This window comes from Colobus angolensis, unplaced genomic scaffold (assembly GCF_000951035.1).
Source record: "Colobus angolensis palliatus isolate OR3802 unplaced genomic scaffold, Cang.pa_1.0 Scaffold2, whole genome shotgun sequence".
In the NCBI taxonomy this organism is placed as follows: Eukaryota; Metazoa; Chordata; class Mammalia; order Primates; family Cercopithecidae; genus Colobus; species Colobus angolensis.
Genome location: NW_012115154.1, coordinates 20203011 through 20213030, shown reverse-complemented (window position 1 = coordinate 20213030; position 10020 = coordinate 20203011). Strand labels below are relative to the sequence as shown.

Genomic DNA, 10020 nt, shown 5'->3' with positions numbered 1-10020 from the left:
TCCCAAAGTGCTGGGATTACAGGCGTGAGCCACCACACCCGGCTCTGTGTCTTCAGTTTCTTTTGTCAATATTTTATAATGTTTAGTATATAAACCTTTTACTTCCTTCATTAAATTTGTTCCTAAGTTTTATTCTTTTTGATGTTATTTTAAGTGGAAATGTTTTCTTGATTTTTTTTTTCAGATCATTATTGGTATAAAGAAATGCATGTGATTTTTGTATATTGATTTTGTATCCTGCTACTTGACTGAATTCATTTATTTTAGTAATTGTGGAATTTTTAGGGGGTTTCTACATACAGGATCATGTCATCTGCACACAGAGATAATTTTGCCCCCTTTTTTCTGCTTGGATGCTTTTTATTTCCTTTTCTTACGTGATTGTTCTGGCTAGGACTATGTTGAATATAAGTGTTAAGATTAGGTATCCTTGCCTTGTCTCAGATATTGAAGAAAAGCTTTCATTCTTTCCCTGTTAGAGGTTTGTTTTTGAATAGGCAATAGCTATAAGAAATACAAAGGTCTTAAAAAGAGTGAACAATGTTAAGTTAGTCTACCTTTCTCAGCCATCCCTTCCTTGGAAAGAACCAGTGGTTTTCTTATAACTTTCCAGAGATTAGTCATCTAGATACAAGTATGCATATATGGAAGAATGTCTCATGTTTGGGTGATATGGTCTTTTCCTTTTTTTTCCTTTTTTTTTGGAGACAAGAGTCTCGCTCTGTCGCCCAGACTGGAGTGCAGTGCTGCAGTCTTGGCTCACTGCAATTTGTGCTTCCCGGGTTCATGCCATTCTCCTGCCTCAGCCTCCGGAGTAGCTGGGACTACAGGCGCCCGCCACCACACCCGGCTGTTTTTGTATTTTTAGTAGAGACGCATTTTCACCATGTTAGCCAGGGTGGTCTCAATCTTCTGACCTCATGACCCACCCACCTCAGCCTCCCAAAGTGCTGTGCTGAAATTACAGGCATGAGCCACCGCGCCTGGCCGATATGGTCTTTTTCTTTATTGTGGCCTGTGGGAATCAGAAGGCCCTTGAGATGTTGGTTAGAAGAGACTTTAGCCTTCAGTGATACCACTTGTGTTAGGGCACTGTATGTGCTACTTTATGCCATTTGTCTCAACATGTATGCTTACTGGTGTCACTCATCAGTAAAAGTGCTCTCTTGAGTTTTACTGTCCTCGTGTGCATTGTTTCAGTTGAAAGGTGGTCTTTGTATTAGATCCAGTGCTATCCTTGGCCACAAACCATTACATATGATTAATTTAGGGATTTCTTCTTCATCTTGGAGATCATCTTGTGTTCTCTCCTGTGTTACATGTGTTTTCTGCAGTTTCATTAATTTCTCTTATTTCTTCCATCAATTTGGGTGGAACGTATCTTCCATAGCTCCCTGACAGAGAATGTGTGGAAGGTAAGTTTTGGGCATTACATACTTCTGAAAATGTCTTTATCTTCCTACCTGACTGATCTTTTCCAGGTTGGAAATACATTTTCATTTATCATTTTTAGTCCATTGATCCACTGCCTTTTAGTTTCTAGTATATGAAGAACTCGGTTCTTGCTATGTGACCTGTGTTTTCTTAGAAGCTCTTAGGAAATTCTTTGTCCTCAGTGTTCTAAAATTTCATGAGGATAGCGTCTGTTTTTGTCTATTTTGGATTTTTAAAATCTGTTTTGTTAGGCACTGAGTGGTCTCTTTCAGTCTGCCATCTTATATCCTTCAGTGGCAGGAGATGTTCTTGAACTATATTATTGACAACAATTCCCTCTCTTTTTCTAGAATTCGGCTTTTCAGATGTGAAACGTACTCAGTTTTTCTCTGCTTCTTTCCAATTCATGTCCTTATTTTATCTTCCTCTACTGAGTTTTGTTTTTATTTCTGTTATTTCAATTATTTCATGAGCTTTCTTTCTTCCCTTTGAACGTTTCTTTTGTAGCATCCTATTCTTGCCTCATGGCTATCTTATCTTATCCCTCAGAGGAGTTTAATCTTTTTAAAAATTTTTTTCTTCCTACTTAGTCTATTAATTCCAAATTGTCTTTTATGTTTTCAGGTCTCTGTCAGGGATGTTGCAGATCTTCAGGCTTCCATGGCCCACATTAAAAGGATTGTCTTGGGCCACACATAAAATACACTGACGATAGCTGATGAGCTTTTTTTTTAAAAAACAAACAAACAAAAAAAAAACAGAACTCATAAAAAGTCTCATAATGTTGTATGAAAGTTTATGAACTTGTAGTGGGCTACATTTTAAGCATCTTGGGCTGCAGGTTGGACAAGCTTGTTATAGACCATCATCAGATAATCTTTATTGTACCTGCATGATTAAAAGTGAATAACTAAAGATGGAGACTGGATAGATACTATTTTTATTTTTTTAAAAAGGAATTAAGTAGTTGATTGGAAAGCTTTGAGTATGTGGTGGTGCTTGTCAATTTGTAAGTTTAGTGGGGTGATTTGTGCTGACCATTTGGGGAACCCTCTGGTTTCAGTATCTTTAGATGTTCTTCTTGAACTGATCAGGTTCCCCACAACAGTCTTTTCAAACCTCATACTTGGAGGCTAGAGATCTGGCTGCTAACTTTCTCAGAATTTAGTGGGGAAACATGTAGGGTACGGCAGCGGGAGCAGGATGGGGTTGTCCACATTTAGTTTGCCCACATTTAGTATAATTTCTTCATCCTATTTTCAGTCTTTATCCCATTGTTCCGTTTAAGGTCACCCAGGAATCCTGCATCCCATGAATGAGAGTAGCAGCTTCTCAGTGTGTAAACCTAGGAAGCAGGTGTAGGGAGTATGACTTCTGTAGGTAATTAAATAAAGCTCTTGTTGCTTCGGTTTTCTCCCACTTATTTCCAAAGGTAGCCAGTTTTCCTAGTTTCTCAGCCTTCTGAGGATTGTTATAAACTGCATTCTTTTTTTCAGTTCTTTCTGCTCTCAACTGAGAATTTAACTTTGTTAAATTGTTTTTCTGCTTTCCTATTGTCTTTTTTTTTTTTTTTTTTTTTTTTTAAGGAGATTGGGTCTTTCTCTGTTGCCCAGGCTGGAATGCAGTGGTGTGATCATAATTCACTGTAGCCTCAGCCTCCTGGCTCATGCAATTCTTTTCTCCCACCTCAGCCTCCCAAATAGCTGGGATTGCAGGCATGCCACCATGCCCCAGCTTGATTTTATCTTTTAAAAATAGATTATTTCAGTGTGTTTTTAGTAGAGTTTCAGGAGAATGAAATTTTAATATGTGAATTTAGCCTGCCACCTTCACCCAAAATTCCCCGTCATTAACTTTTAGGTGGGTTTATTTGAAAGTAAACAATTGGTATTGTCATCTTTGGTGCTTGCTATGTTTCAGTAATTTTCTTTTTTCTTTTCTCTTTCTTTCCTTCTTTCTTTTCTTTTCTTTTCGTTCATTCGTTCGTTCTTTCGTTCTTTCCTTCTTTCCGAAACGGAATTTTGCTCTTGTTGCTCAGGCTGGAGTGCAATGGCATAATCTCAGCTCACTGAAACCTCTACCTCCTGGGTTTAAGCAGTTCTCCTGCCTCAGTCTCCTGAGTAGCTGGGATTACAGGCGTGTACCACAGTGCCCGGATAATTTTGTATTTTTAGTAGAGACTCACCATGTTGGTCAGGCTGGTCTGAAACTCCTGACCTCAAGTGATCCACCTGCCTTGGCCTCCCAAAGTGCTGGGATTATGGGCATGAGCCACCCTGCCTGGCCTATAAACTTTTCTTTTCATGGCTTAGTCATAAGTCCATAGCCATTATCAGATTGTTATGGAATTGGCTTCAAATATAGACCAAATATAATAAAAAACAAAAGACACATACCCTGTTCATGCCATTACAGAAATATGTTATCTCTAATACTGAGAATATTGAAGGAGTTAACAACTTGATTTTAAAATGTATTTGATAAACATGTCTTTTTCGTGTAATACAATGTAAAGCATATATTACTTGGAAAAGTTTGATTACATAGTGTTAAAATAGCATTCTCTAAAATAGCATTCTCTAAGCATTCCATTTACCGCATTCAGTGAAGTATTTGTTGAACATGTATTAGGTATCCTGCTAACAATACATCTGTTACTAAGAAAATCTGTGTACCTGTTCTCATGGAGAATATAGTCCAGTAGGGACACAGATTTTAAAGAACCAATTAAAATGAAGCATGAGATTCATACATAGGAGCATGTATACTGTTTAACATAACCTTATCTGAATATCAGGAATTCTTCAGTACAGTGAAGTTTAGAATAAATCCTGAAAGATAAATTAGGTAGAAGGCAGAAATTGGGGAAGATAGTGGAAGAAAGAGCTTGATACATTCAAAGAACTGAATATAGTTCACTGGTGGGAGTGAGGTGAAGCTGGAAAGTTGACAAAAGGCTGTTGTAATGGGCCTTGCAATTTGAAGTTTATTTTGAGGGCATTGGGAAGACATGAAAGGATATTAAGCAGAAAATTAATACATATTTATAGAAAGGTCATTTATGCAGTAATTTAAAGAACTGATTGGAGAGAGGTAAGCTTTGAGGTGGGGAACTAGATAGCAGCATGTTGTATTAATAATGAGTCATCTGAGGTTGGACTAAGATGGTGATAGAGAGTGATAAAGAGCATTTCAGAGGTATTGAGGAGTCTTGGTTGTGGGAGGAAAGAGATGAGGAATGATTACGGTGGTCTTCCAGGCCTTTGTCTTCTCCAGGTTACATTTCCATGCCTTTTAATGATGATAGGTAAAATGGGAAAAAGGAGAAAGTTTATTTTAAATTAGTAGTTCATTTTGGATATACAGTTTTCAGTAACTAGGTAGTAGTATTCAATTATAGCTGTGGTTGAAGCTCAGAAGAGAGTTCTGGTCTAGAGACCTGGACCTGAAGACACAATTAAAGAAGTGAATTTGTTAAGTGCAAATGGATTGCACTTAACAGAACTCTTTCTGAGTTCTGTGTTCCCCTTCTCTGATTATTATGTTTTATTTCATGGGAACACTGCACTAAGCAGCACAATTTCTGCAACCATTTAGGGCTTCTGTCTGCTTTCATACTTTCCCTACCAACAGGGATGTGCAATTAAAATGGCTCAGCAACAACCCTGCTTTGTATTCCCCATTATGTAGGGATTATGTATTTGATAGGTTTTTCCAATTTTGTGTATACATTTACTTTTTTCCAGAAGGAGAACTTATGGATTGTGATGGAAAATCAGAATCTAGTCCTGAGCGGGAAGCTGTGGATGATGAAACTAAGGGAGTAGAAGGAACAGATGGTGTCAAAAAGAGAAAAAGGAAACCATACAGACCAGGTATAGTGTCTGAGGTAGACATTTCAATATCATCAATACTTGGTTAATTTAAGAAAAATACAGTACTGAAGACTTCAATTAAAATTAACTATTCAGGTTTAAGAACTGTCTAAACAAAAATATGTGCATATAAATTAAAGAACTAAACTATTTGAATACGACTTTTTAGCTCAAGAGTTCTTTATTTTGAATATGTGAATACTTCACAATGAATCATTATTGAATACCTTATCTCAAATGTTAACCATTTTATTAAATGTTTTACTAGATTGGCTTTTGTTCATACTTGGACTTTGAAGGCCATTTAGATAGTTCCTCTGGATGTGTACTTCTGTAATGCTTTTAATTTTCAGTATTCACTTTCTAGTATCTTTTTTTGAGAAAACTGATTTCAGTGTTGATGCAGGAGTGCCAGTAAGTATACAGCGTGAAAGGGAACAAGCGAGTTATTATGCCCCCTAGAATTTATAGTCCAGTTAAAACTATGATGGATTAAACACTCTTCTTATCTGCCTCAGGAGTGGAGAGAAAAGTGGTCTTGCTTGTCGATTTTATTTGCCTTATTGGAAAAAATTATTGAAGTTGTCACAATACAGAAGTTGTAGGCTTTTATGTATTTATTTAAAAAAATTTTTTTCCCGCTTTTCACAGGTATTGAGTAGGCTTTCCTTAGGCAGTTTATTAATGTCTGTTTACCAATGAGGTTTTAAATTGGATTGGTACAATCTTTATGCTTCTGATTGCTTACATTTTATTGGTAAGAGTGATCTAAATCCCTTTTGCTGTGTAGGGTAGAACTTTCTTACTTGATTTGTATTCTGTGAGACTTTGAAAGATAATGTCTTTTAAATAGGTCACATCTATAATAAGGACCTAAGATTAGTTGCATCTAAATCATTTTATGAAAATGATTTCATTTCTTCCTAATCATGAGACTTATAAGTGCACTTTAAATTTTAGACATTGCAGATTTCTTCCAGGAACTTGTATTTACTGTTTTTTTTCTTTTCCTCTGCCTCATATGGAAGTCAACCCTCTAATTGAGGGGCCTATTAGGTCACGGAGTATATTGCTCGACAGCGATTTCATTTCACAAAAGCTTATAGTGTTGACTGTGTACCAGACCTCTATTCTAAGCAATTCACTTATGTTATTTGTCCATTTAACATATGTATGAGAAGCTGCTTTGCCTTACTCCCATTTTTAACCAGTGAAAGGATTGAGGCAATGAGAATTATTTAGTGAGTAAGTAGAATTACATAGTCTGACTCCAGATTCCATGCTCTTAACCTCAGGGCTCTATGTATCCCATGTATAAATACCCTCATACTTTGGAATACTGGACACCATCCCCCTGAAATCATATCAGTCAAAGAATGTTTCTGTCATCTAGCCGGTTGATATACAAATACAGTCATCCATCACTTAAGTTCAGAGAAATACATCATTAGGCGTTTTCATCCTTGCGTGAACATCATAGAGTGCACTTCCACAACCCTAGATGGTATAGCTTACTGCACACTTAGGCTGCATGGTACCCTAAATTCATTTAAAACAATAAAGGAATTATGCTACAGTGTTATAACTACAGTGATGTCTCTGTGTGGTGGGAATTGTTCAGCTCCATTATAATCTTATGGGACCACTGTCTTAACATGCAGGCCTTTGTTGACCAACATCATCATGCAGTGCATGACCGTAATTTGATGTATGAGGTACTAATATTTGTCAAATAGATAAACCAGCATAATTTAGTGTTTGATATTTACACCGATACTGTTTAGAAGAGGAAGTGCACACAGGTCTTTTTACATTCTGTTTGATAAGTGATAACAGTGGCTTTGCCTTTTTCCTTTTTTTTTTTGCTTATTTTTAACTTCTATTTTACCTAAAAATCAGATTATTGATTTAGGTTAGCACAGATTTAATTTCGGAAAATGCCTTACTATTCAAGATAAAGCAATTTTATCCTATGTATGTGAAAATGTAGAGAGAAATTATTTATCAGTTTACCCAATTTCTTTTTTGGATAGGTATTGGTGGATTTATGGTGCGGCAAAGAAGTCGAACTGGGCAAGGGAAAACCAAAAGATCGGTGATCAGAAAAGATTCCTCAGGCTCTATTTCTGAGCAGTTACCTTGCAGAGATGATGGTATAGTACTGACTTAAAAAAAAATTTTTTTTTGATGTAACCCCTTGGTCTTGATACTTCTGTTGGAAAGAGCTTCCTAAAATGTTACAGTCAATAAGAGCCTTATTGCCTCTTATTGTTACTCAATAAAAGCCTTACTACCTTTTATTGATGAAAGGATTTGAGTGCGTGTAGAGTTTGAGGTCATTGGATTTCAGCAAATTTCGGAGAGCTTTTACTTTTTTGCTTACTTCTGTGGTTCCTTATTTACCTTAATTTTTGTTTTTCATGGATTCCTTATGTTCTGGCTAGGTTACTGGTGCATTTAAAAAGATGGTTGTAAAAAATGTTTGTCTGTTTCTAGTTTTCAGAAGAGTCAGTTCACTTATGTAGTCTGGTGGTAGAGTGCTCATACTGATTATCAGAAGGGATGTGCCATTTGCCCTGCCATCATGAAGCATCTGAGCATATCATTTGATTGTTTATTTGTCAAATTTAAGCTGTGTTCTTGTTTCTTTGCTAGTTTCAGAGTCCCCAAATTTATTTCAATTTCTGATTTCAAGAATGAGTGTTCATCGCTTATTTGTTGGCATATTCATAGTCATGTTTTCACAATGTGTATGTCCTACAAATAATTAATTTATAATAAATTTCTGAGCTTGGAATTGCTGTATTGAAGGACACACTTTTTCTTTAAGGTTTTTGTTGAGTATTCTCAATCCACCCTACAAAAAAGTTGTACCCACTGAATTTCCCTTAATAGTTTGTAAGTTGCCATTTCCTCATAGTCATGAGCTTTGGGTATTTATTATTATTATCTTTTTACTCTTTAACAAAATGTGTTTAAATAAATAAGCTTTTGCTTTGTAAAGAAATCTGTTATTAAGAAAATGGGAAACATGCTAATACTAAATAGGCATGAAATGAAAATTTTTTGGCACTTAAAAGTAATAAACTTGATTTGAGTTTTTTGTTGAAAAAGCTTGTTTATATGAAACTGTGTGTACATTGGTAAGGTATAAAATTACCTTCAGTGGGTTTGTCTAGAAATTTTAAATACCACAGATTTATAAATGTGACTGTTGTTTCAGGCTGGAGTGAGCAGTTACCAGATACTTTAGTTGATGAATCTGTTTCTGTTACTGAAAGTACTGAAAAAATAAAGAAGAGATACCGAAAAAGGAAAAATAAGCTTGAAGAAACTTTCCCTGCCTATTTACAAGTAATATTTTGCTTTACATTATTTTACATGGTTTGTTAATTGAGGAAATAGAATGTATTGAGTTTTAAAACATAGGTTTGTTGTTTTTGTTAATGTTTTACTTGTTTTGTTTTCATTTAGTCATCATAAATGCCATTTTAACTTCCAGGGGTCTGTAAAAATTAAATTTACTTTTTTGGGTGCTTTGATACTTGTCATAAATTGCTTTTTTAATCCCAGTTGTTCACTTCTAAGTATTCTATAAGATGTAACAAGGAGACTTTGGGGTAGGAAAAACTCAATCTTCAAGCCATTTATAGCTATGTATACCCCACACCCAAGTTCTGTTGAAATTTCCTTTGCCAATACAAGTTACAGTGATTATATTCATTGATTGAAGATAGGTTTTTCAGTCAAAGTTACAGCTTTAATAATCGTTAACCACTTTTAGAGGCCTGGTGAACCAAAGATTTAAGCAGTATTCTTTTTGTTTTCCAAAATACACATCAGAAAAATATCTTTCAGTATGAAGAAAGTATGTTTGATAGATGTAGACTACAAAAAAAGTTTTTTTCTAGTTCATCTTGTAAACGTTAAGTCAGAGTTTAAGGCCATGCAATACGATGGAAATAGCTCAGTATTAGAAATGGTACTGAGATTAAACATCTGGCTCTGCATCTAACTAATTGTAAATTCCTAAGCATGTTATTCATCCTTCCTGGCCTCTATTTCTTCATGTGTTAAAATTGAACTGTAACAGACTATCATTGAGAGTCCATCCTAATTTCAGTGTAGAAAACTATTCATCTGATCTGTTCCTCCTAAGAAACTATGGCTTACATAGATAACCCTTCATTGCGTGAGTTGTATTTATTTTTTATATTAATTTTCCAGTTAGCTACTACTAGTTTAATTGGTTTTAAAATACATTGCCTTTCAACTAACATACAACTTCCTCAATTTTCTTTTTCAGTAGCTACTAACATCTTAATGGCAATGTTCATGTTAGAGTTTAGCCTAGAAAGTCGGAGGGTTTGAATACCATTCCACTACCAGTTAGCTGTGTGATTTTGTTCTATTTAACATCTCTGTCTCAGTTTCCTCATTTGTGACATAATGGTGCCTCTCAGAAATGCTCAGAGGTTCAGTAAGAGTATGTATGTAAAGTGTCTAACCAGTGCCTTACCTTTTGTATATCCTTTTATAGATATTTTTCCCCTCAATCTCTTATATCCTAGGTTTGTACCTTTGTTTTTTTAAACAATCATTTAATTGGTCAGGAAAAAAATCCATTTATAGTTTGGTTTACCTTTTTTTAATTTTTCATCTTTTTTTTTTAATTGAACAACATTGTGCCTCATTAAAAAAATTTTTTTTT

General features: G+C 35.3%; 1 protein-coding gene across 1 annotated transcript in view; it reads left to right on the top strand.

Annotated features, from left to right (window-relative positions):
* KMT2C (lysine (K)-specific methyltransferase 2C) overlaps nt 1-10020 on the top strand; it is a 233018-nt gene that overhangs the window by 149980 nt on the left and 73018 nt on the right. The window contains exons 23-25 of the mRNA XM_011941521.1: nt 5181-5309; nt 7343-7462; nt 8533-8663. Coding sequence (XP_011796911.1) covers nt 5181-5309; nt 7343-7462; nt 8533-8663 — 380 coding nt within the window. The remainder of the gene's footprint in view (nt 1-5180; nt 5310-7342; nt 7463-8532; nt 8664-10020) is intronic.